We start from the raw sequence: 27,141 nt of genomic DNA, 5'->3' as shown, positions 1-27,141 counted from the left end.
TTATAACATTGCAGCATCATTGGTTGTCAAGTGTTTTACTACTTTGCTCTGCTTTCATTGCGCTGCTTGCATTAAAGAACCATCTGGAGTATCCCACAGAGAAGTCTTATCAATTAAGTAGTGTTTTACATTGTGATGTTAATCATACAGAAACTGTTCTGATTGTTCTGCGAGAGAGGAATAATCTTCATCCGGACAAATATTAATCCAGCAAAATGACTGACTTGCTGATTTGGTTAATTGTGTAATAATATGAACGGCAGTTCTTTTCTTTAAGCAGCTGTTCAGGTCACAAGTGACTTCATGTTATGTAACTCCCTTCGATTCCAAGTAGTCTCTGGTTGGTGATCCAATAATTAACACCTTCATGACATTTGACATAATAGTACTGTATTTTGTGGGAAATCGCGTCCGGACATACAGTACTATTACTTTAAACTTTTGGGACTGGCTCACAAGCGGAGCAGATGCCATAAGTTGTATGTGCCATCTGTATGTTAGATTCTGCTTCTGTCGGGATGTGAATGTAACTGTCTGTGCATGCATCATGTATGTAACAAAATATTCTTGACTATTTTTAAAAATTTATGGTACTTTATTTATTTATTTTTTTGCCATGGATTTTACTTCATCTTGGAGTCCACTTTGTAAGTAAATGTATTCATGCTATATGATCTACTTGCTTGGGTGCTGGTAATTGAGTTAAGAATGTTACCTGTGTTTTTGCCTCTCGGGTATTCGCTAGGTCATTCCATGGATGAGTAAAAAAAGTCCCATGAGTGTGGTCAGCAGGTCCCATCACACATATTTGTATCTTTAGAAATGTTCCACAGCAGAGCAAACCAGACACCTAATCACTGCAGGTCACAAGGATGTAATTGGATTAGTATTCCTTATGGGAGTATCTTACTGTATGTTGGGTGGTTAGTTGTCTGTGCATTTCCAGTGTTGGATCACTTTTTCCCCCACCTTTTAGAAATTGTATATCTGAAATCATAGTTTATAGTTTTCACATACAGTATAACCTCTCCAGAAGACCAACACTTTGAGCGACCAATATTTTTTCTACCGTTGTACTCTATGGAAGCTTCATCTCTATGAGCTTATGAGCTGACCACTCCTTTATCCAGACCAAGACTACTTTTTGTGCAAATTGTTTAGTGAGAACCCCTTTGAGAAGACCACACATGAGCTTTATAAGCACCATGTGGAAAATATATCAAGCCCTACACTCTGGTTTAAAAAATTGCACAGTAAAGTTTTGCGACTTAATAAACTAATCTCTACCAAAATGTTTACAAAATTTAGTTAATTATTGAAAACTGGGAGGAAATTTTGGATGTAGTTAGTCTGTGGTCTGTACACTGGATTTATGAAATGGGAGTTTTTTTTAAAAAAGTTGTTGAAAACCAATTACAGTGAGGGGTTGGAGTATAAAGTAAAGACAATTGTCGTGTTTGAAATAGTATAGATGTGTTGCACATAACACCATTGCAGATTCCAGCAAAACTGCCTTTCCTTATACATCTTCTCTAGACTGGATATAAAAGGAGACTGGTAGGAGACATCATCATCCACTTCCCGCATGTTTGGGAGGAGCTTAAAGAGAACCTTTTAACGTCCCTTCTCCAACCCCAACTCGGTGCATCCTTTAATCAGTATGTCTGCGCTGATTTGGGTAGAGATGGATCAATTAAAATATTTTTGTTTATATTGTCAGATGAGTTGAGTCAGACCTCTAGCTCAAGATCATCCAACTTACTGTAAAGACCTAAACAACTTATTTTCAGGATACTCCAATATACCATCAAGGTTGCCAAATGGGTGGTCTTTAAAGCCTGACATTTAGTGGTCAGGATGATGGGGGCTGGTTAAAGCAATGCCAGAATAAGTGTGCAGCAACTTTTAAAGGAGGAAAATGATAGAGGTGGTGTAAGGTTCTCTTCATTGATTTTTTGGTCAAAGAAACATCAGTGGTGGAAGAAAATGTGAGTCATGTTTATGCATAAGAATGAAAGGGACTTGCTCAAGATTTATCAAGTTGTCTGAATATTCTTAGTTGCCCATGGAAACCAATCACAGCTCAACTTTCATTTTACCAGTGCTCATGAATATTTTAATGGGGAGCATGGCAACTAAGAGTGTTCAGACTTTCAGACAGCTTGATAAATTTGCCCCGTTGTGTTTAATTTGCTTGCTGGGGGCATACTGTGTGTCTGGTCTGTAAGCAGCATTGTACCGATTTGTTCTTTTGCTTCTGTTAAGCATTCTCGGATACATACTTTGGGTAATTTCACTGCTTTTAAGCCAGTTTTCTGCTGTAGAAGCAGGGAAATAGTTGCAAATTCTTGCGCACTGCAAGCATTTGTGATTATTATACAACTATTCCACTTCCACCCCTACCTCCAGGCGGAGTGGGCGAGCACGGGGCGTTGCTGTGTACCTTTTATAAACTTGTGATCGTTCACAGGTTTTTGTGCAAAAACCACAGCAGGTCACTCCAAGCATGGTTTTACTGGGCGGTGTGGCCACCAGATACGTTGAGAGGTCCAAGCCTCTTGATGTATCTGGCTGGGCCATGGGGTCGGGGGGGGGGGGGGAGGGGAACATAACAAAGAACAACACTTAGAGGGACCATGATGACAACTAGTCATCACAGTTTCATTATTATTTTGGGCTATTTCATCATTATTTGTGTCTTTGTTTGCGAGGTCCATTAAAGAATTTATCCTGAACTTTTTCTATGTTTTCCTTTATGACAATGAATAGTAGAACCACCCCTTTTAAGACTTTTTTTTTTTTTTTTTTCTTTGCACAAATCTGCTCAAAAATGATTTACTGTACTAGTAAAAATATCTTGGCCTTAAATCATTTGTTTTCTTCCAGTTTGCATTTTCACTTGAGTTGAACCGCTAGACATCTACCTTTATGTAATCTTGTCAAACCAGATCATCAATATTCATTATAACAAATGTGTCTATGAGCTTAACACTTTATATTTTTAGACTTTTGCTCACTGTGTAGGACTTCTACGATCTTTAGGCACAACTGTGCTTAACATATGAATAATGAGAACATAACATGGCCTACATTGATATTCTGTAAAAGAAATTCTGCTGAATCAGTGAAGTTCAGGATGAAAACCCAAATTACTTAGTAAGGCCCCTCGGAACACAGGCCTATCATGCAGCCAACTGGAGCAGGGAGTGGTGAAGAGTGTTCCCACCCCTCCCCTCTCCATAGCTAGGTGGTATTTCCAGTAATGGAGTATGCTCTCTTTTTTCCGATTACGACACACCATGGTGTTGTATCAAATTTTTTTGGGTTGCAAGCATCATGGGAATTTAATTTTGCAGCAGCTACACTTTGTAACATACCTATAGACTGACTTTTAGAGGACATTCAGGAGGACTTGGTGGATGGCCAATCCCAGAAGCCCTTGCTGTCTCCTGTTCTTAGGATTACTAGTGGTTGGACCCTCTACTTAAAGACATTTTGTCCCCAGTCTTGTGAAGAAAACCTGTAAAGCCCAGTCCCTGTGGTAACTAGAGCGGTAAAAGTTACATAACATGTCAAGAAATGTTTCTAGAATCTTTACAATGAGAAAACAAATTTAAGCAGGGGCAGCATTAGGTAATGTTGTTTTTTCTGAAATTACAGTAGACAAATCATTGTTCTCTATCATGTGAGATGGGAGCTATAGAATGAACATATCAGGGCGTGCCTAGATTAGTTACAATGCTGTGAGCTCACCATCTGTTGTATAAGTGTATATCAAGTTTATGTTTCTAGAAGGGAGAATTTTCTATGAGGTTTCATGTTTCCTGTTACCCAACGCTGTTATTGTTTTTTTCAGTTGGAACTAATTGGAATTGTGTCATCCTGCATTAATCATATGTGAGGTCCATGTTACATGTATGATACCAGGTTATAAAGTAATTGTAAGCATTTTTAACCCTTTGAGTTTTCAGCTGACAGAAAGTTTTAACATAAATCCTAATCATATTAAGAACTTTTGACGACCTTGTATTTCTGTCTCTGGAGTTATGTTAATGAACTGTATTCTAAAATATTTTGATTAGAAGTAATTCAGCATTTCTGTTTCTTGGAATATATTAATCTCTCTTATAACTTGTTCCTGTAGCTTGGCAATTCTCTCCTATCACAGTGCATGGCACAAATGTGTTATGTGTTCCCATAAAAACTGCTTTAAGCTAGACTAACCAATTTGTAACTGACTGAATTAATTTTTTTTATCTGTTTACCTGCAGGAATTATGAAGGGACACATGATTTCCTGGGATTCTCTATTTTACTTTTTTTTCCTTCTTCCATCGTTTTCTGTGGGTAAGTGGATTTTTTTTATTTCTTGGTAAAATATTTAATATCTAAAAAGTAGTTTTTGCTTTTTAAGGCTTGCATTTTAAATGCCAGTCTCAATTCCCCTCCACCCACCGGTGTAGTGCTCAACAGGTTCCCACAAAGACAAGTTAGCAAGTCCACGGGATAGGGCCTAACTTTCTGTTCGTTGGAGGTCTCAATGCAGACACCCGCCCAGATCACAAAAATGGAGTAATGGAGCAGACGGCTGCTCTGCTCCAGTAACCTCTATGGATCTGATGGAAATTTCTCTAATCTCGAGCTGCGATCTCCGTTAGCTCCATGGAGATTAATGGAGCAGAACAGTCATGCACGGCTGTCTATTCCATTACTCCCAAGGAGCGCCAGCACTGAGACCCCCACTGGTCAGCAAGTTAGGCCCTATCCCGTAGATAGGGCCAAACTTGACTTTGTGGGAAAACCCCTTTAAAGTTGCTTTTATACCTAATTTTACACCTAGGTTTCATCTGTTTTCTCTGCTGGTTTTATTTAATATATTGCGTCAGATATATACTAATACAATACAGGCCAAAAGTTTGGTCACACCTTCTCATTCAAAGAGTTTTCGGTATTTTCATGACTATAAAAATTCTAGATTCACACTGAAGGCACCAAAACTAAGAATTAACACATCTGGAATTAAATACTTAATACAATAGTGTGAAACTAACTGAAAATATGTCTTATATTTTAGTTTCTTCAAAGAAGCCACCTTTTGCTTTGATTACTGCTTTGCACACTCTTGGCATTCTCTTAATGAGCTTCAAAAGGTAGTCTCCTGAAATGGTCTTGAAGGAGTTCCCAGAGATGTTAAGCACTTGTTGGCCCTTTTTCTTTCACTCTGTGGTCCAGCTCACCCCAAACCAAATTGATTGGGTTCAGGTCTGGTGACTGTGGAGGCCAGGTCATCTGGCAAAGCACCCCATCATATTCCTTCTTGTTCAAAGGACAAGCCTTACATAGCCTGGAGGTGTGTTTGGGGTCATTTTCCTGTTGAAAAATAAATGATGGTCCAAATAAACACAAACCGGATGGAATAGCATGCTGCTACAAGATGCTGCAGTAACCATGCTGGTTCAATATACCTTCAAATTTGAATATATCTCCAACAGTTACACCATCACACCTCCTCCTCCTCCATGCTTCATGGTGGGAACCAGGCATGTAGAGTCCATTTGTTCACCTTTTCTGCGTCACACAAAGATTCATCAGACCAAAGCACAGATTGGTCTTATGTCCATTCCTTGTGTTCTTTAGCCCAAACAAGTTTCTTCTGCTTTTTGTCCGACCTTAGCAGTGGTTTCCTTCATTTTACCATGAAGGCTGCTGCTCAGTCTCCTCTTAACAGTTGTTGTAGAGATGTGTCTGCTGCTAGAACTTTGTGTGGCATTGACCTGGTCTATAATCTGAACTGCTGAAGAACGTTTCCTCCGCAGCAGAGGTGACACTTGGTCTTCCTTCCTTGGTCCTCATGTGAGCCAGTTTCTGTGTAGTTCTTGATGATATTTGCAACTGCACTTGGGGACACATTCAAAGTTTTGCCATTTTTTCAGACTGACTGACCTTAATTTCTTAAAGTAATGATGGCCACTCATTTTTATTAACTGTATTCTAACAGTTTATTTAGTAGCAGCTGTGTATCCAACTGACTTAAGCACAACACAACTGATGGCCCCAAATCCCACTTATTAAACCTAACAAGGCACACCTGTGATGTGAAAACCTTGTTTCTAGTGACTACCTCTTGAAGCTCCATACAACCATAAATTGAGGGCCGGCACAGCAATACAAAACTGGTCACATTGCTGTATTACGCAGAAAACGCCCAGCATTAACACCTGTGATCGATACTGTTCCATTTAAATGCAACCAGCAAGGCAATGGGGAGGCGTTTTAAATCCCAATGACGCATGGACACTGCCATCTTTGTGGATATCAGCGCTCTGTGATGTCTGAATGAGACTCAAGGCATTGTTATTTTAGAAGATCTTTTAAGATGTGTCAGTGGCAGTAACAGACAATCGGTAAATCCACAACATACTGCAATACAGCTTTATTGTAGTATATAGTAGAAATTATCACACCTGAGGGGGTCTGCAATTACAGTAAAACAAATTTCAAATGTTTCAAATTCAAATCATCGCCTTTTCCTTGAACTGCTATAAAAATAAACACACAAATAAAATCCTTAACATCACAAAAGTAATGATCTATAAAAATATAAAAATGGTTATTCCCAGTGGTGAACCTGTAACGGAAAATAGTGCCCACAATCCCCAATTTTTAATTCCAAATTTTAACTTCAAATGGCTATTTTCTGAATTTTCTAGAAACTCAGTTCTTGTATCGTTGTAAAGAGAATATGCATGTAATATATACAGAAATAAGGTAATATTTCTTTAATATAATTTCCCCAGCACCACGACGGCACCAACCAGAGAGAGGGATCCGCCCCCAGGGACAGGAAACCTGAGCTTAAAATCGCACTCCTCCTATCCTGCCTCAGTGGTTTCCTGTCCCTGAGCTCTCTGTTTGTTTTTTTCTAGAACCGCTGGTTGGCGGTTCGTTTTTAGTTCACTTACCAGCGGAGGCCTCCATTCAGGGAGTTGCACCCGTGGTTGATTATCTCCGTCCGGGACCGGGCGCACGCACGCCTGTGCTGGCACATGATGGAGCGCGACCGGAAGTAAGGATGTTGTACTTCCGGTTCGCGGGGCCGCGTTTCGCCCGACACGCGGCAGATCCAGGAGGAGCCCAGGGACTGTAGCACTCCTCCTTGGGTGAGTGAAACGCCGGCAAAAGTAAGTTTTTGGCCTTGTTTTGGGGCTCTTAAGGAGTTTTAATAACCCACAAGAGCCAGGACCGTGCCGGAAGGGGGGGGCGGAGCCTTCTTGGATAAAAAGACCGGGGCTTTCAGGTAGACGGCGCTCTGACACTCTTTCAACATGGCGGAAAGACGTGATGCTCCTGAGCCCTTGAGGACCCCGACTCCGGTAATTCAGGGTGGTGAGTGTTCTTACTGTTTCTGTACTGTGATTATTTTGACACTGATGCAAATTTTCTAAAAACTGCTTTTAGGGAGAAGAGGTCCCCAAAAAAGCCACTAAAAAAACCCACCACAGGGATTGTAAGATCTGTAGTAGAAAATTGCCTGTGAACCATGAGAAAAGTACATGTCCTTCATGCATCTCAAAAATTATGGCAGAAGAGTCTGCTTCTTGGTTGGAATCTTTGCGGACTGTTATTAGAGAGGAAGTACAGGTGTCGGTTAAAAATATCATTGACCAACAACCTGCCTTCATAAGTAAAGACCTCCCAGGTCCTTCCTCAGCTACTCCCATGGAAATGTTATCCGTGTCAGAAGAGGAATGAGAAAAAGGGGATGATTCTTCAGCCTCAGAAGAAGAATTGTCGGGACGTCCTTTATTTTTGGCAGAGGATACAGAAGGGCTATTGAGGATGGTTAGATCCTCCATGGACATAGAGGAGAAAAAACCTCATAAATCAGTGCAAGACATAATGTTTGAGGGACTGACGGAGAGGAAAAGGCGTACCTTTCCTATCCATGATACCATTCGTTCCCTGATCTCTAAAGAATGGCAGAGCCCCGATAAAAAATCCTATATCCCTAGGGCTATTAAGAGGAAATACCCCTTTGATGAGAACGCTACGTCCGGCTGGGGTCTTCCACCAAAAGTGGATGCCTCCATTATTAAAATTTCTCGTGGTGCCTCTTTACCCTTTGAGGATATTAATGCCTTAAAAGATCCCATGGATAGAAAAGCAGAAGGTTTTCTCAAGAAATCATGGGAATATGCGACCACTTCCTTCAGACCAGCAGTGGCGGCAACCTGTGTGGCTCGTTCACTCCTGTTATGGTTAGACCAGCTAGGGGGGGATATCCAGAACAAAGTCCCTAGGGAATCCCTTAAAACCTCAATAGCAGGTATCCAAAAAGGGGCGGCTCTACTAGCCGATGCCTCTGTAGATGTGTTAAGACTTTCAGCTAGATCCGCAGCCTTGTCTAACTCAGCCAGAAGGGCTTTATGGTTAAAAAACTGGTCAGGGGATATGGCCTCTAGAGGTAAACTATGCGGCATTCCCTGCGATGGTAATTTTTTGTTTGGGCCCATCTTGGATGATTTGCTGGAAAAAGCAGGTGACAAAAAGAAGGGTTTTCCCACTACCTCTATCCCTAATAGACCCAGATCCTTTCGGTCCTTTCGGAGATCAAGGTACCAAAGGAGGGATAGGGAAAGCAGACCAGGTCCACCCAGACCCACTCAGCCAACTAGGGGTTATTTGTTTGGACAACAGCACTCGCAGTCTAAGCAGTTCACTTTCCGACCACAATGACGCGAGGCCCCAGGTGGGGGGAAGATTGTCCCACTTCCTCCCTGCCTGGAAACACATTTCATGCAGTCGGTGGATTCTCAGTGCCATATCCCGGGGGATAAAGCTGAACTTCAAGAACTTTCCTCCTCAGAAGTTCAGGATAACAAGAATCCCATCGGGGGAAAAAGGCAGCATGATGATGGCGGAAGTAACCGAATTGCTCTCCAAAAAGGTACTGTGCCCAGTCCCATTAGGGGAAGAACAGATAGGGTTCTACTCGACCCTATTCTGGGTAAAAAAACCAAGTGGGGCCCTAAGAACTATCATAAATTTGAGAGAATTAAACAGTTTCTTACAGGTACCAAGCTTCAAGATGGAAACGCTAAAATCCGCGGTAAATCTGTTATATCCGGGGTGTTTTATGGCGTCAATCGACCTTACAGACGCCTATTACCATGTACCTATTCACCCGGATTATCAGAAGTACCTAAGATTTGCGATTCAGTTAGGTCAAAAGATTATACATTTCCAGTACAGAGCCCTCCCTTTTGGTATCGCCATTGCGCCAAGGGTGTTTACAAAAATTGTCTCAGAGATGTCGGCCTTCATCAGACTAGATCAGGGGCTTTTTATACCTTACCTGGACGATTTTCTGCTGGTGGGGCCTTCAGTAGAAACAGTAGAGGGTCAAGTGATCAGGGTCCGAAAAATTCTGAATTTTCTGGGCTGGCTAGTAAATGTGGAAAAGTCAGAAATGATCCCATCCCAACAGAAACTCTTTCTGGGGGTTCTCCTAGACTCAAATTATCAAAAAACCTTTCTTTCCAGAGAGAAGCAGGGGAAAATAAGGGAAAGAATAATGAACATAAAAAGGTCCTCACAGACAACCATCAGGGAAGGTATGTCCCTTCTGGGGAGTCTAGTGGCCACCATCCCCGCAGTTCCCTGGGCTCAGTTTCACACAAGAACCTTACAGTATTTCCTTCTTCAAGTTTGGGACAACAATCCTTCTTCCTTAGACAGGGAAATACACATTCCAGAATTAGTAAAAGAATCTCTAAGTTGGTGGTTGAATCGGGCAAACTTAGAGCAAGGCCTCCCCTGGGTTTTAGAGTCAGAAAAAACCATTACTACAGACGCAAGCCCGGGGGGTTGGGGGGCTCACTTGGAAGGCAGATTTTTTTCAGGGCCATTGGAGCACTCAGGAAGCAACCCTTTCTTCAAACAACAAAGAGTTACGGGCTATACTAAAGGGGCTGGAAGCAGCTCTTCCATTCCTGAGGGACAAGAACGTTGTAGTAAGATCAGACAACACTTCGGCAGTAGCCTATATAAACAAGCAGGGGGGAACAAGGGGTCCACAACTCATGGAGATAACCTCCCACATTTTTCACCTAGCAGAGTCTCACCTAGCATCCCTAAAGGCGATACACATAAGAGGGGCGGAAAACACCCAAGCAGACTTCTTGAGCCGCAACATCATCCGACAGGGAGAATGGGTCCTCAATGGGGAGATCTTCAACCTGATAACCAAAAGGTGGGGGGTCCCAGAAATAGACCTTTTTGCCAGCAGGAAAAACCGAAAGGTGAATCGTTTTTTCTCCATAGATTACAGGGATCGTCCGTTAGCAATAGATGCCTTCTCCCAAAATTGGGGAGACCATCACCTATTATACGCTTTCCCCCCAATGATCTTAATTCCCAGGACTCTAGGGAAAATAAAACGGGAAAGGGCGAAAGTCATCCTCATTGCCCCCTTTTGGCCTCCCCGTGCCTGGTTTTCGAGTCTGAGAGAAATGACAGTAGCAGATCCATGGGTCCTGCCAGAGTGGAAAGACTTGTTATCCCAGGGTCCTATCTGTCATCCGGAAGTGAGGGGGCTTCATCTTACGGCATGGCTATTGAGAGGTTGATTCTTGAGAAGAAGGGTCTGTCAGGTCAAGTCATTTCGACCCTTCAAAAAAGTAGAAAGCCCATCACCTACAGGATTTATTTAAGAACATGGAAAGCGTTCTTTAGGTTTATGGGTCAGAGACCAATTGATATGTGTAGGCCAGATTTCGGTAACATTCTGGGGTTCTTACAGCTAGGACTAGAAAAGGGGCTGAAACCGTCCACCCTAAAGGTCCAGGTGTCGGCCCTTGCAGCTCTGTTTGACCAGGACATAGCCAACCATCCTTGGGTGTCTAGATTTGTTAAAGCCTCCGTAAGACTCCGCCCTACTACTAGGTCAAGTTTTCCTCCCTGGGATTTATCCTTAGTATTAAAGGCTCTGTCAGGTCCTCCTTTTGAACCCTTAGAGGAACTCTCTCCAAAACTACTTACCCTCAAAGTGGTATTTTTAGTAGCTATCACATCTGCTAGGAGGGTAAGCGAGATTGCTGCACTATCCTGTAGACCTCCATACTTTAATTTATTCCCAGATAAAATTGTATTGAGACCTGATCCCAAGTTCCTTCCGAAGGTAGTCTCAGACTTCCATAGATCTCAGGATATAGTTCTGCCTTCCTTTTGCTCAAAGCCTATGTCAGATAAAGAAAAGTCCTTTCATAATCTGGATGTCAGGCGTAGTGTACTTCAATATTTGGAGAGTTCAGAATCATTCCGTAAGACAGATAGTCTGTTTGTTCTCTTTTCAGGGAAGAACAAGGGGAAAAGTGCATCATCAACGGTTATCGCTAGATGGATCAGGGCTACCATCCAGTTAGCATATGAAGTAGCCGAAAGAGCTATTCCAGAAAATATTCATGCCCATTCTACCAGAGCTCTGGCTACATCTTGGGCAGAGTTCAGACATGCCTCATTAGAACAGATATGTCAAGCTGCATGTTGGTCTTCCCCCCACACCTTCTTTAAACACTATAGGTTGGATGTGGCGGGTTCTCTCGACCTTTCTTTCGGGAGGAAGGTTCTCTCCTCTATTATCCCTCCCTAAAGTTTTCTTCTCTGAAAATCTCTCTGGTTGGTGCCGTCGTGCTGCTGGGGAAAACAGAAGTTACTCACCGGTAATGATGTTTCCTCGTACCACGACGGCACCTGGTATATTCCCACCCGGGTGTTATTTCCTACTTTTTTTCTTGGTGTCGGTCAATTGGGTGTCGCAAAAAAAAAAAAAAAAAAAAAATATATATATATATAGTGTATATATACGTTTAATATTCATATACGCACGTATATGGGTACATATCCACATACTACGCATGCATGGAAAATGTTTTCTGATGTACTAATGACGAATCTCTTCCAAGTCTCTGTAATCCACTGAGGCAGGATAGGAGGAGTGCGATTTTAAGCTCAGGTTTCCTGTCCCTGGGGGCGGATCCCTCTCTCTGGTTGGTGCCGTCGTGGTACGAGGAAACATCATTACCGGTGAGTAACTTCTGTTTTTTGCTAAGAAGGCTGGGTTTCACTATTGGACATGAGGAATTGTGAGCAGTGATTCTTGAGCCAATAGTCACAAGAAATTATTTTAACCGTATTTAGGGTCTGGAAAGTGATGAATATCTAGAAGATGATGGCATTTTCTATTACAAAAATGTATTTCTTTGTTGTTGTTGTTTTTGTAGACTTATGTTCATGGAAAAAAATTTAATTTTTTTGTTTACTTTTGGTAAAACACATTACCTTGCCTCCTGAAAAACTGAATTGACCTTACTGGAGTTATGTTATTTTTTTTTTCAGCCTGGCTTACATATTCTAGCTTCCATTTATATGTAAACCTGTCTTATTTATCTTCTCTACGTTTGTGTGTGTTGCCTTTTCAGGCATCTATAATCTGTCACTGAGAGTTTAAAAAATTGTCATTTCAACATAGTATTTATTTAGCATTACTGTTGGCTCAAAGGAGAGTAGACCCCCATTGATCCATGTTGTATGTCACAATTATAACATCTCCTACTCAATTATTCTGATGGATGGGAGTCACATCTGAACTTTGAAAGGAATGTTATGTGACATTCTTTTTTTTTTTTTTTTTTTTTTTTTTTTTAATTATTATCAATTATCCATAGTATGTTACAGGACATCTTTTGCAGTATCGAACAAGATCCGTAATACATTACAGCATTACATGTCATATTATAGATAACAGCATATACACAGGCTCCCTTCTATTAAGAGCCACCAACCTGACGCAGAAAATGTCCTGACATCAATATACATAAATCCCCCCAAACCCCCCCTCCCTCCCCACCCTCTACCGATGCTGGGGACACTGAGTGTACACAGTATATAGACCATGTAGTACAAAGAAGACCTCTATATACTCCACAGATTCCAAATATCCCTAAGTCTGCTGCCTTTCCTATATCGTTTCTCATGAGCACATTCGTACGATTTTATACGATTCACTAAATTGCTCCATTCATTCACTGTTGGGGAGTTCTCGTCTAGCCAGTGTTTAACTAATACTAGTCTTGCAAGGAAGATGGTCTTCAAGGCCAAGTCACCCTTTAATCTATCATCTAGAGAAATCGGGAGCAAGCCCAAGACCCCGAAAGTAGCCACGCGCGGGAAAGCACATTGGAGCTGATCCTCTATTCTCGTGAATATCTCCTCCCAATAAGAGTTAATCTTCGGACAGTCCCATAGAACATGTAGAATATCGGCATGGGGACATTTACACCTCTTACAGTTAGAATTCTCACTTAAACCTATTTTAAACATTAAATATGGTGAAAAATAAATTCTATATAATATATGAAGTTGTGTACATCTGTGATTCAAATTAATCGTTGATCTAACCACATTCTTATAAATATCTCGCCATTGTGCCACAGTGATAAAACCGACCTGGTTTGACCATTTCAGTTGAGTGATATGACTAGCCTTCTGGTCTATAGTAGACCTAAATAGACAATATATACTAGATAAATTGAGTCGTGATATATCTAAGTCTAATAGTTCCGTGAATTTTCCCCCTGAATATATCGTGAACCTATCGTGGTGTAATTCTTTCCTATATGCGTGAGCAATTTGACAATACCTAAAAAAATCCCTTTCTTCCAAGATCCCCCTATAACACCAATCCTGAAAAGAGGGCAATGTCCCACCTTCTTCCAACTGCTCCAAAGACTTAATCCCCTTTCTTTCCCAAAACCCAACGTCATCCATTTTTGCTAGCTCCAAAAAGTTAAGATTACCCCACAGAGGAGTAAATTTAAATCCCCCCTTAATACCAAATAACCTCCTAAGGTCTCTCCAGGTATAGTCCAATACCCGTGCCAAAGGGAGTCTTTTAGCATTAAGGCCCTTCAATTGACCTGACTCAAGTAGAGTCAAAATTGAGGCAAATCTTTGGTCCAACTGCAGAGTAATAGCATGGAATATGTTGGATTGTCTATTTTCCAAAATAAACTGGGTCTGTGCCGCTAAAAAATAGTGATAAAAGGATGGGAGTGACAAACCACCCCTTTCCTTATTAAGCATTAAAGTTTCTTGTTTAATGCGCACCCTCTTTCTCCCCCAAAGTAGTTTGTTAATAATCGCCCGAATGAACCCAAACCATCTCTTACCTATCCAGCAAGGAGAGTTAGATAATACATATAGTACTTGAGGTAGCAATACACTCTTTATCAAAATAACTCTCTCTGCACGGTTTAGAGGCAGCGTATTCCATGTATTAACCTTATTTTTTATTTTTGTTAGTAATGGGGCAAGATTCAGAGTAATATAATCATCTACCTTAGCCGTGATCTTTAAACCGAGATAATCGCATGAAGAAGAGACCTTCAATTCGGACTGCAGGTGATTGGAGTACGGGGCATCGTCCAGAGGGACCAGTATCGACTTATGGGTATTTATCTGAAAGCCTGAAAATCTGCCATATTCCTGTATGATCCTCAAGGCTTTTGAGGCCGATACTTCGGAGTTTTTGAGAAAGAGGAGGACATCATCCGCATATAGCATTATCTTATCCTCGGACCCAGCTAGTCCTCCCCCCTCTATCTCCCTGTCTGCTCTAAGTTTTATTGCCAGAGGTTCTATAAAAAATGCAAATAACAATGGGGACAGGGGGCATCCCTGCCTAGTACCCCTAGACAGTGTAAAAAAGGGGGAGAAGTCGCTATTGACCCCTATACAGACCCTCGGTGACCTATAAAAAAGTCTGATCCAATCCACAAACGGGCCACCCAGGCCAAATCTATGCAGCACCTCCCAGAGGAAGTCCCACTCCACCCTATCAAAGGCCTTAGAGGCATCCAGTGACAGGATGGAGCGCGACCCCCCCCGGCCCAGCTGCAGACCCGCGAAGAGCCGTCTTATATTGATCTTACTATGTCGACCAGACAGAAAGCCACATTGGTCTTCATGAATAAGTGTTGGCGCATACTCTTTTAATCTATTTGCCATTAATTTGGCCACCAACTTGGCATCTGCATTAATGAGCGAAATCGGTCTATAAGATTCCGCCTCCAATGGGTCTTTGTTTTTTTTTGGGATCAAAACTATGCTTGCCTCGTACCAGGAGTCAGGCAACCTACCCTCCCTTTGCGAGTATTCCCAAATCTCCACCATGAGAGGGAGAAGAATAGAGCCAAATCTACTATAGATTTCTAGAGGAAGCCCATCCAGTCCCGGGGAAGAATTGCGTCTGGAGGATGCAAGAGACTCATCGAGCTCTACACTAGTTATGGGGCGCGATAACACATCTGCCCTTTCCCTCGACAGAGAGGGGAATTGAATGTTATCTAAAAAATGTCTTATGTCCCCTATTGACGCCTCCAAATCTGAGGAGTAAATACCTTGAAAAAATTTTAAAAAAGTATCTCTAATCTCCTCAGCTTTAGTGGTTATGTCCCCAAAATTATTTTTTATAGCTGTTATTCTGTTTTCCTCCTGTTGTTTTTTAACTTTCTGCAAAAGCCCCTTTGAGGGTACCCCACTCTCACAATGTGCCCTCTGATCCATGAAGAATAATTTCTGCATTGCCTTATCTGCCATAAATCTATTATAATCCTATTGTGCCCTAATATAGCTATCGTGCCTCTCTTGCGTAACACACTCCAGAAAGTCCCTCTCTTTTTCTTTTGCCTCCTTTTTTAACAGCCTCTCCTTGCTGGCCCATTGCTTACGCAGGTATATAATTTCTGAATTTAATATCCCTCTGAGAAAAGATTTCAAGGCGTCCCACATTAACCCAAGGTTAGCCCCAGTACGATTCATCTCAATAAATCTGCAAATCTCTCCCTTAATTTTATCCTCGTCTGTCAATAGCACTAACCAATGCGCATTGAGCTTCCAGAACTTAAGAGCAGGTTTCCCAGACCCGGACAACTCAAGGACCAATGGCGAGTGATCGGATATGGACCGGTTATCATACCGGATTTTCCCCACCCAATCAATGGCAAGATCATTAGCCAATGCTAAGTCGATCCGGGAAAGGGTTTTATGGGAACGATTGTAGCATGAAAATATCGGTTGTTCCCCCTTTAAGGATCTCCACACATCTCTCCAACCCACTTCTTGGCAGAACCTGGCAAAGGGGGTATCCCCCGTCTCTATACTTGCCAGATTTTTTTTCCCTATACGGTCTTTCTTGTCCGACATTACAGCATTAAAGTCACCCAGGACCAGAACCGGGCAATCGCCCACCTTTTCCAAAAACCGCAACAGACTTATCAGGACATCATATCGGAAGGGGGGAGGTATGTAGACTCCTGCCACGACACATTTAATACCGTCTAATATACCTAGCAAAAAAACATATCTTCCATCTGGATCACACCTTGCTTCCAATACCTGGAAGCCAACTGATCTATGCACCAGAATAGAGACTCCTCTAGAGAAAGATGAAAACACTGAATTGTACGCCTGAGTGGCCCACCTCCTTTCCACAAGAGCCAAAGAATCCTTATCAAGATGTGTCTCCAAAAGTATAACAATTGCTGGTAGTTGTTTAACAATATAATCAAAGATAATGCAGCGTTTCAAGCGATCTTTTAAACCTCTTATATTCCATACTATAAACCTAGCGCCCATTTATATCTGCACAAAAAACAGGGAGAGAAAAGAAAAAAAAAAAAAAAAAAAAAGAACGTGGAACAGACCTAGAAAAAAGGGAAAAAAAAACCAAAAAAACCAGCATCCCCAGCATCGAACCAACCCTCCCCCCCCCAATCCCACCACCTGTTCTACCGTAGTACAACTCTTCCTACTTCAGCCACTTTTCCTCTTCTGGAGGGTATCCTTAGAAAAGTCCGGGTATATTGAGACTTTAGCACCTTGAATTGATAAATCTTTTAAATCACGTGCTCGTTTCAGTATCATATCCCGGTCTCTCGAGAGTAACGTTTTGCAGATGAGGGTACGAGGGGTATTCCCAGGAATATGGGGACCTGCCGTGATTCTATGCGCCCGCTCAATATAAAAATGCTGGGAGAGATGCTCCTTCCCTACCTCCTTCAAAAACCAATCTTTAATATAGCTTACGGGGTTCTCTCCCTCAGCTTTTTCTGGGACCCCTATTAGTCTTAGATTGGCTCTTCTTGAACGGTCCTCCATATCCGCAATTTTCCCTTTAAGGGCCTTATTCTCTACCTCCAAACAGGAGGTGATTTTTTTGAGAGTGCCCACCTCCTTCTCAATCTTAATAATTTTTTCTTCTGCCGTTTTTTGTTTCTCTCTTACCCTATTCAGCTCTTCTCTCAAAAGGGAGACATCTCCTCTTAGAGCCCCAACCTGATCTGTCAGACCCAATATTGCAGAGTTGCATGTTTTTATGGAGTCTAAGATCTCTATTAACATTGCGTTTTTTTCCCCCGTATTTGCCTCGTCACCATCTTTGTCCTCCCCCTCTAATGTAACCATTCTCGAGCCTTGTGATTTATTTTTAGGGTCTTGGGCCTCATTTTCAGGGTTTTTCTGTAGAATCAAGCCTGTACGTGTTTTAACTGGGGGGGGGACTTCCATAGTTTATCCAATTTTGTGGAGTTATCTCCTTTTGCCCCTCCTTTCTCTTTCTCCTTAGGTGAAACTGCCCCCACAGACTTCCTTGAAGAGTTTTTAGGAGGCATACCTGATGTCTGAAGTATACACCCCCTAAGCCGCAATGTTAGACAAATAACCTAGTACCCAGATATAACAGCCTAACAAAAGAGCGCTATACACTGCACAGTTGAATACAAACAATATCAAATTACTTCGGATAGCCAGCTACAAACTACTGGCATGTAACAGACAAAATAACAGACAGTATAAAAAGCTGGAGTAGAGGCGGAATTGGATAAATCGGTGTTGACGCCGATAGACACCAGCCCCGGCTCTAGTACACAAAAAGAAAAAAAAAGTTTTGCCAAACGACAATCAGAAGTGCCGAATGTTCTGCATGGACCGAAGTCTGGGTCCGTTCACACCTGCGGATTGTCAAGTTGTTAGTATGCAGCGTTAATAAAGACCAGAGCCACGTTATTGTTGTTAAATTATCTTCTGCGTTCTTGACCGCGTGTTATCTCCATGGGAGGAGGTTGCAGAGATATAACTTGCTGCTGACAATGTTAAAAAGTTATATGAAGAGGAACAAAAGGCTGACATATAGCGAGCGAGTAACAAACAAACGGACGGCAGATGTCATGCAAATGTTAGTTTGGTTAGAGGAAAAAAAAAGTCAGAGTTAGTGCCAAAAGCAGCCAGGTTAAAACATGGGAGAGGAAGGTTAGGGCCAGGTACATCTCACCCATCCACACGAACGGCTTGAATATGCAATCATCTCAGGCTTGAAGAACCGGGAGCAAACACGCCATCTTTAATCTTTGCCTCCGGCCACACCGACTCCAGGAAAAACGCTCCAGCCACACCGCCTCGGCAGCGATCCCAGACGTCTTCCCCCGGGTCAGCGCGCATCCAGAAGCAGAAATCCTCAGTGCCCCACTCGTCTAATCAGCCCTTCCATCAGCCCAGCACCACTCACAAATCCATGGGGTGCCCAGCTGCGTCCACGCTGAAGCGCCAGTGATACCCAGCAGCGGGGACCCCGCACGGAGATGAGCGCCGGGCACGAAGGAGCAGCGCGCCCGGCGGGACCACCCCCGCCGCGGGACAACAAGGACCGGGTTTCCACTTCTCCACCCGGGCCAGGAGCTCAGAATCGCCGGCCACTGAGAGCCATGTCAGAACAGCGGGGGGAGTGGAAGGTGAGGAGGACGGCCGTGCGGCGTGACGTGTGCGTACTACGTCATGCCGTTACGCTGCCGCTCATCCAGGATAGTCTGACTTTACAGCTGTTATGTGACATTCTTGAACAGATTAGATTCCACCATATCTGTTTACAATGGTTTCTTTTCATGGCATTTCCAATTTAATAAACTGTTTTGAAATATTACCTAAATCAAGAACCGAAACAGCAAAGAATTCTGTCAATTTTACTGTAACAGCACACCCCACTTCTGTCAGGACCCAGACGGATGCCATGTTATCTTTTCTGAACTTTTACTATAAATCTAAGGCTCTGTTCACACCACTAGCTGTGTCTAGTGGTCTTTTCCATTATGAAACAGAAAGACTAAGAATCTGTTCACCTTGACTTTCCCTTCCATTGGACTTGTTATTTTTTACCTCAAAAATAGCTCTTCAGCAAATAACAGTATTTAGTGTTGCTATTTAGCGTTTTGTTGGTGTGGTTTCTGTTGATTCAACAGATGGCATGCAGACAAATTATTTTCTATTTTTAGTATTTCGTGGAAGGGTTTAATTTACATAATGTAGAGACATTCTGAGACCCTATAGTTTTTTTGCTATGCCCTGAGTGCTTGTTTATTTTCTTCCCATAATTCCTCAGAAAAAGTTGGCATGATGCACAACTTTTCGAAAATTTGACTATTATAACTTAATAATAATTACCAAATGGATTTTTATCTAGAATACTTAAGGCTAAAGCTATAAATGTAAAGCTGTTTTGTAATCTTCTAGTGCAATTTTCTGCTCTTTGCGGCTATAAATGTGTCCAGTTATTTACCTGCACCCAAAGCACTAAATGTATGTCGTGTATGGTTATAAAAAATTCGATGAATAGCATCTTTACTTTTTTCATTTTGATTATTCTACTACCTTTGAGAAGTCTTTAAAGTTTGAGTGAAAACCTTTACATCAAAGTAAAAGTAAAGTGTACTTGTCCTGCTTTGGCTCCCAAATCAAGTGTCATGGCTGCAATATATTTATACCCAATGGGGAGTGTCAACTTTCATGGGACCCTCTGCTGCCAATTAGTGGTCTCATTAGACTTGCATATTATTTTAAAGACTCTGTCATATAAAATATTTTTTTAACTGCTTTCTAATGATTCCCTTTTTCATTCTTGCCTTTCCATTTTTTACTCCTCTCCTTAAACATCCATAACTGTATTGCAGTATATTGTGAGTATAATGTACAATTATTTAGCTGAAAAAGCCACACTCAGCTTATCCACGAGTATATGAAAATATTAAACTTGTATACTTGCCTTCCAATACTCCCCGCAGCTCCTCTTCTCCACACCACTCCTCCTGGTTCCACATGGCTCCTCCCGGTGGTGGGGGCAGAGGCACGTCTATTTTGATGCAGTAATGTCACCACCTGCTGATGTCAGGTGGCGACCTGATGTCAGGTGGCAACAGTGTTTGTTGGGGGAAGAGGAGCATAGAGTTGTCTCTGCACGCACTGCCAGGAGGAGATGAGGGATCTACGTATAAACATATTATTTTTTTTAAGGGAGTTCACTGCTGGGACAATTTATTAAGGGAGGCTGGACCCTGCTGGAGGCAGGCATTTGACATCTTATTATTGAGGGGAGGCCGCTGCTAGACAATTTATTTGTGAAGGCAGGCCTCTGCTGGTAATTTTGTTAGTGAATGGAGGCCGCTGCTGAGACATTTCATTATTAAGGGAGACCGCTGCAGGGGATTTGACATGAACAGCATTGTTGCAGAGCATACAGACTAATGCATAGAGGTCTGAGAGTATATTATAGGGAAATATCAGTCTCACCAGAATTTTAATTACTGTTACAGTACTCACTACTGTGTGAAAATTGCCATTCAATTGCTAAACACTCTTCTCTGATGAAATTTTTGTGAGTGTGTTAAATGCTTGTTTGCCCCCAGGCCGGCTAGATAAGCTAAATAGGCAAAAGAGGTGATTCTTTCTGATTATCACGTTATCACATTTTCTATATTAATCTGAACTATTTTCAAAGTTTTGAATAAACAATTAGGGTACTTAATAAATAAGACTTAATAATAAGGTCTTAATAAGAACCATTTAAACTGTACAATGCTATTCTTGGAAGATGGTCATCAAGACTCTATATAAAGAATTTGTCCATATGACAGTGCATCAGATCAGATAAATGCTGCGCTTTACTAATAATACGCAGCCTACATGTTTTTATTCCTAAATGTTCCCCTTGCTGTGAGGGCGGTAGAGTATCTTGTGCGCGGACAGATTTACATTATTGGCTCATTAACACTTAGAAATGAGCCTTTTTCAATTTCAATATTTTAGCATTTAGAAATCTCTTAATCTGTCCCCTTCTTTATGTTAACAAAATTGATTCAATTATTTTTTAGTTTGTTTAGGGAATAAGGTATTTCACCCATGACTCAGTATACCTTGGCTAGAAAATACATTTTATTCAAAATAAAGTATGATTCTTGTGACAATCTAATGCTTCATGTAAATGCAACTAAATGTTAAATCAATCTGCTTTTTTTAATAAGATATTCATATAATTTTAGTACCGTTTTTATGTTTTAGTTCAAATTCCACATTGAATGTTGATACATGAAGAAAATAAATTCCTAATTGGTCACTTTTGCTTCTTTTCATTAATAAATTTTGCATTTTATCAGAGTAAAGTGCTTCTGTCTCTAAACTGCTTTTCACTCTAAAACTGCTGCCTCATTCCATGCTCTTTCACTCAAGCGTTGTTTTTTACATCCGTGGTTCAGGGATTTTCTTGCATGAATTACTAAGACATTTAGGGGCACTTATCGTCTCTGCACCTAAAAAATGTCGGGATCTTTTGTTTTTTTTGGGCACAGAATTGTTGCAATCATTTATAATGAGTTTGCGCCAGAAAGAATAGATGTTTCCGACTATCCTGACTCCTCCGTCTTTTTTTGGCGCAAGTGGGCGTGGCCTAACCTTTCCACATTATCCTTCACATTTGTGTATTTGGCGCACAATAGACCAGAAAAAAAATGGTCAGGGAGCAAAATTAAGGCGCAGTCTATGTAAGATTTTGGCGCACATCTCATTGATGTCAGCATTTTTATGGCACACGACTGATTACCGTCTACCCATTATTTTCTTACAGCCGTGCACCACTTTAACTCCTTCCCGACATTTGACGTACTATTACTGCATGGCGGGATGTGCGTTCCCGCAAAATGCAGTGATAGTACATCAAGCTTCTGGCGCCGGCTCCTGAACGGAGCCATCGCCAGAAGCTGCGGGTGTCGGCTTCTGTCAAGGGCGGCGTGTCAGGGGCATTTAGCTGGAATCGGACCCCCCCGCGGCGCTTACCGCAGCATGCTCAGTGTGTCACATAATACAGTGTAATACATCTGTATTACACTGTATTAGGTGAAGAATAGCTTGAACAAGTGATCAATGGATCACTTGTTCAAGCTAACCTGTAAAAGTAAAGAAAAAAGGTAAAAAAAACACTAATAACACACTTTTGAATAAAAATAATTAATTAAATAAAGTTAGAGTCCCCCTAAACACAAACATTCCCTATACACATCTAATAAAGTGAAAAAACCTGAAAATTTCCAAAATACCCCACATATTTGGTATTGCCGCGTCCGTAACAATCTGTACAATAAGTCAGAAACATTATTGGACCCATAATGAACGCCATAATAACAAAATGCAAAAAACTCGCCAAAAATTTAAATTTTCATAAAATCCCTTCAAAAAAATGTTCCAAAAAGTGATAAAAAAAAAGTTATGTGCACCAAAATGGTACCACTGAAAAGGACAACTCAACACGTAAAAAATAAGCCCTAAACTAGCACTGTCAACAAAAAAATATTAAAGTTATATCCTGGAAAGATGGCGATGCAAAAACAAATGAGATTTTCTTTATATTTGTTTTTTCCTGTAAAATATATAAAAAACTATATAAATGAGGTATCACCGTAATCGTAGTGATCTAGAGAATAAAATTATTATAGTATTTTTAGTGTACGGTGTACGACCCCCAAAATATACCAAAAAAAGAACCCAAAATTGACAATTTTCTTTTCCTCCATACATTAGAGTTAATAAAATCTCATCAAAAAGCTACAGACCCACTAAAATGAAGTACTTGTAAAGTGCATCTCATGTCGCAAAAAATAAGCCATTATATGTCCAAATTGCCAAAAAAATAAAGATTGTATAGCCATTATAAAGTGACAATGCATAATCTGCTCTGAATGGTGCAGCTCCCCTTCGATGCCCTGGCCCATACAGCAGGTTACCACCACATATGGGGGATTGTTATACGCGGGAGGGATTGGGTATCAAATTTTGTGGAGCGTTTTGGTATTTTATCCACTGAGAATTTTACATTTTATGAAAAACACATTAATTTAATAAAAAAAAAAAAAAAAAAATTTCAAAATTGCATCCGATTTTGTTTTAACCCCTGTAAACCAATTAAAGGGTTAACAAACTTCATAAAAGTTGTTTTACGTACATTGAGGGGTGTAGTTTCTATAATGGGGTAATTTATGGGGTTTTACTTTTATTTAGGCCTCTCAAAGGGACTTGAAACCTGAGCAGGTCCCTCAGTAGCAGGATTTTGCTTTTTTTATGAAAATGTGAAAAATCGCACCTAACGTTCAAAGCCCCATAACATCCTACAAAAATGATAGTATGTATAAAAAGCCACGGAGGTATAAAGTAGACATTTGGTGAATGTTAGTTATTATGTTTTCTGGTGTTATGACTCCTGTGTGGAAAAAGTAGAACATTTTTGAATTTCGAAAATTGAGAGTCTTTCAAAATTTTCACCAAATATCTGTTTTTCTCATAAATAAATGCAAAACATACCACCAAAATTTTGTAACTAGCATGAAGTACAATGTGTCACGAGAAAACAATTTCAAAATCACTTGGATATGTTAAAGCGTTTCGAAGTTATAACCATTTATAGTGACACAGGGCAGATTTGAAAAAATGGGCCGTGTCAGGAAGGTGAAAAGTGGCTTCAGCGTTAAGGGGTTAAAACATCAGGCTGTGCTTTCCGGAGACTGATCTCAGATGCCGACAGTCATGCTTGCGCCAGAATTAGTTAATCCCCCATTGTTTTCCATAAGTGTTTTCACATTTGATCTTTTCCATGATCCGTTGTCCATGGAAAAATTTTTGGGGAATCCGTCTTTTTCTTTTCACTGATGTGGATCATGGAAGACAATAGTCTATGGGTCCGCACAAAAAAATCATGTCAGGTTCGTTTTTTTCCCTATTGATGAGGCTGGGGATTCGGGTGTTGTGTTTTCTAACCAATGTTAAACCTTTAGTTTTTTTGCGGCCGCAGAGACAAAATGGAAGCAAAACAAAGACTACATTCCACAAACAAGCACCACACACACACACACCAATGTGATACCACCCTTAGTCTTTCTGGCAACGACAGAAATCTCATTGAGGTGTTTGATTACAGGTACATGGAGAGCAGAGGGGTGAGTAGGGAGGCAAAGCAACTGTAACTTCACTCAACAGCCTATCAGTGAGGGATATTCACAAACAAAAGCCCAAAAGGAAAGCAGAAAATGAATATTTGAAATCGCGTATTGCTGAGAAACCGTTTTATTGCTCATGTACACACACAATGAACAATTGATTTTTTGTAAAGTTTTTAAACAGTAAAATTTAAATAGCCTTTTTTGACCAAGCCTTAAGTGAACTGGGTTTAACCAGACTAAATTTACAGGATTATGCACATGTTGACTCCGCTTCTGACAAATTCAATACCCACAGTATCATGCCTATATAGATACAATACATTTAAAATTGGAGTATTTACATTCACTTCTTGGTTACACAAGTACTTTAGAATAAAGTAGAATAAAAATTTCTCATGTGAACCCGGATTTACAATAGTAATGGCGTTTTAGATTATTCATACGTTGGTTTACAGGCAAACAAAAACATCAATCAAAACCAACACTTCTCAGCATATTTTCAGTACCTAAGAGGCTAATTGGGCTTTTTGCTATCAGTTAGTTGGTCCTGGGCTGTAACCGATAAACATGCCCTACCCACCTGACAGGAGAAGCCAAAAATTAATTACATTGATTGTTCACTAATGGTGAGGGCATGTACGTCGGAATCCTTGAAGCAGCAACTATTAAACAATGCAAACGTTTGCATTTGATGAAGGTCCTCTTTAACGTTTATTTGAATCTTCATGACTTTATACTTCAGATTGGTTAATAATTATAAGTAAGATAGAAACATAAACCTAAGATAGAGCAGCCACCTCTCTATTAGCCTGTAACTCCCAAAAGACTTTCAGATGACTTTGATAATGTGGTGGCTTTGCATTCTTCATTTACATCTGGAGCTGGGGTTTTATGCAGAGGACTTCTGCAGCAAGTTATTATTTATTGTGCAGTAAGTCACTACTATCCTTTTATGGCATAATAGTCAACAAATAAATAATTATAGTTAATAAATGTTCAGTTCAGCTGCTCAGTGTCCAACCCAGCTAATCTGGCACAACAAACTCACTCGCGTACAACTGGTCTTCATGAAATTGGAGAGAACATTGCTACAGTGTTAGGGACCATTATTGGTAATTTAGTGCAAGCTGATGATAACTTATGTCATGGATAAAACAAAGTTGTAGGAAGTCGTCTAAACAAAGAAAAAAATCTATCTTTGTATTACGTCATGAAGAAGGTGTGAATAGATCCTTCTGTAGGCATCTATCATCATTATGTAAACCCTCCCATTACAGATATGGTGATAATGATAGCCCTATTCCTCACACTTGCACCACTGATGTCAGTGCTCCAATTGCCAGCGTAAACGTGAACATTTTCTTCTTTTGTTCATGCTGACATAGAAAATAAAAATTGTCAAAAATGTTTCAGAATCTGATGATCCATTCATCCCTTTAAATAAGTATATACAGTAATAACCTGTGGATCTTTGTCTAAGGATTACATTTTTGGAGTAAAAAAACTCTTAAGCAGCACTGTGTCTAGCCAGAATTACTTATTCTTGCGTGGGCATGATAATGACATTAACCGTTCGTTCTTAATAGGGGGTTAATAGAAAAGCTCTAAAGGATAGAAACGTGGGGAGTGACTTGATATTGTTTTATCCAGTAAATATGGCGATGCATAAGCGAGCACAGAAACTAGAATGAAGAGAGGCAATTACAGTGAGATTTGACTGTGCAAGAAACGGAAGCCAAGACCAGGGCTGAGTAAGCAAAACACACTCAACCGTGTAGAAACCTCCGGGTATTAATCATGAGTTAAAATAATAATTGCATTCTCCATCAGCCGAGCCTGTATTGTGAAGGAGGTAATAGTCTATGTTTTGGTGAGTGTTTGTTTTTTTTTTCTCTTCTATTCTACAAAATGAGTAGTAACCAAAGGAAATTGAAACAAGGTACTTTTAACCCTGTGTTATCATCTTTTTTCCATTCACTGTGATTTTGTTGTTGACAATGGTAGGATAGATTGTTCATTTTACAGCAAAATTCTAAACTTTTTTTTTTTATCATGCCATCCTGGTCCTCCCCTACAGCGGCAGCTGTAGGTTCCAAATAGTCTGCATATTTCTCTTTGACACTGTCTGTATTGCACACTTGGCACTTTGCTTCCTTAGAGCTTGGACTTTTGTAGCATCAAAGACCATCAATTTATTGGACCAGAAAAAAAACTCCTTTGTAATTTTACGTTGCAGGCTGCTTAGTTCCTGTGAGGTGAACTCACGTTATAAAACTTATGTCTACTTTTTTTTCTAATGATCTTTTTAGCTGACAGCTTAATGACAAATTAAATAAAAAGTTTAAAATAATTATGAGAGCAGAAATGTCCACTGAAGACTAGACCACCAGAGAGCTCTTTACAATAGATTTACTCTAAACGGGACAGAACAGCCATAAATATATGAGAAAATGTTTAAACAAGAGAAAGCAAAGGGTTGAGAATTTTTGCTTGAAACAAGTTAAAAAATAAGATATCAGATAATAAATCTTGTTAAATAAAAGGAATGATGAAAACTTTTAATCATCAATTTACTCAGTTGGTGGTTGAAACATGTGGCTGTTTTGGCTTCAGTGCCATCCTTTGTCTGTATACTGCAGAAGATGTGTTGCTGTCTGTGTTTTTGAGTTTGAATTCTGTCTTGCACTATTCTGAACACTGCCTTACTTTACTCTTGGCTATCTCAACTGATTTCCGCCAAACCTGCCTGTTTCCTGTTGACTTTGGTCTGGGATGAA

At 40.6% G+C, this 27,141-nt stretch overlaps 1 protein-coding gene across 4 annotated transcripts in view; it reads left to right on the top strand.

Annotated features, from left to right (window-relative positions):
* Positions 1-27,141, top strand: part of CDH23 (cadherin related 23) — a 708,444-nt gene that overhangs the window by 81,265 nt on the left and 600,038 nt on the right. For all 4 annotated transcript variants that reach the window (XM_072131217.1, XM_072131214.1, XM_072131213.1 and 1 more), the window contains exon 2: positions 4,272-4,346. In XM_072131217.1, coding sequence (XP_071987318.1) covers positions 4,277-4,346 — 70 coding nt within the window. In that variant the 5' untranslated portion in view covers positions 4,272-4,276. The remainder of the gene's footprint in view (positions 1-4,271; positions 4,347-27,141) is intronic.

The sequence above is a fragment of the Engystomops pustulosus genome, chromosome 11 (assembly GCF_040894005.1).
Source record: "Engystomops pustulosus chromosome 11, aEngPut4.maternal, whole genome shotgun sequence".
NCBI classification, from domain to species: domain Eukaryota; kingdom Metazoa; phylum Chordata; class Amphibia; order Anura; family Leptodactylidae; genus Engystomops; species Engystomops pustulosus.
This window is presented reverse-complemented; position numbering and strand designations above follow the sequence as displayed.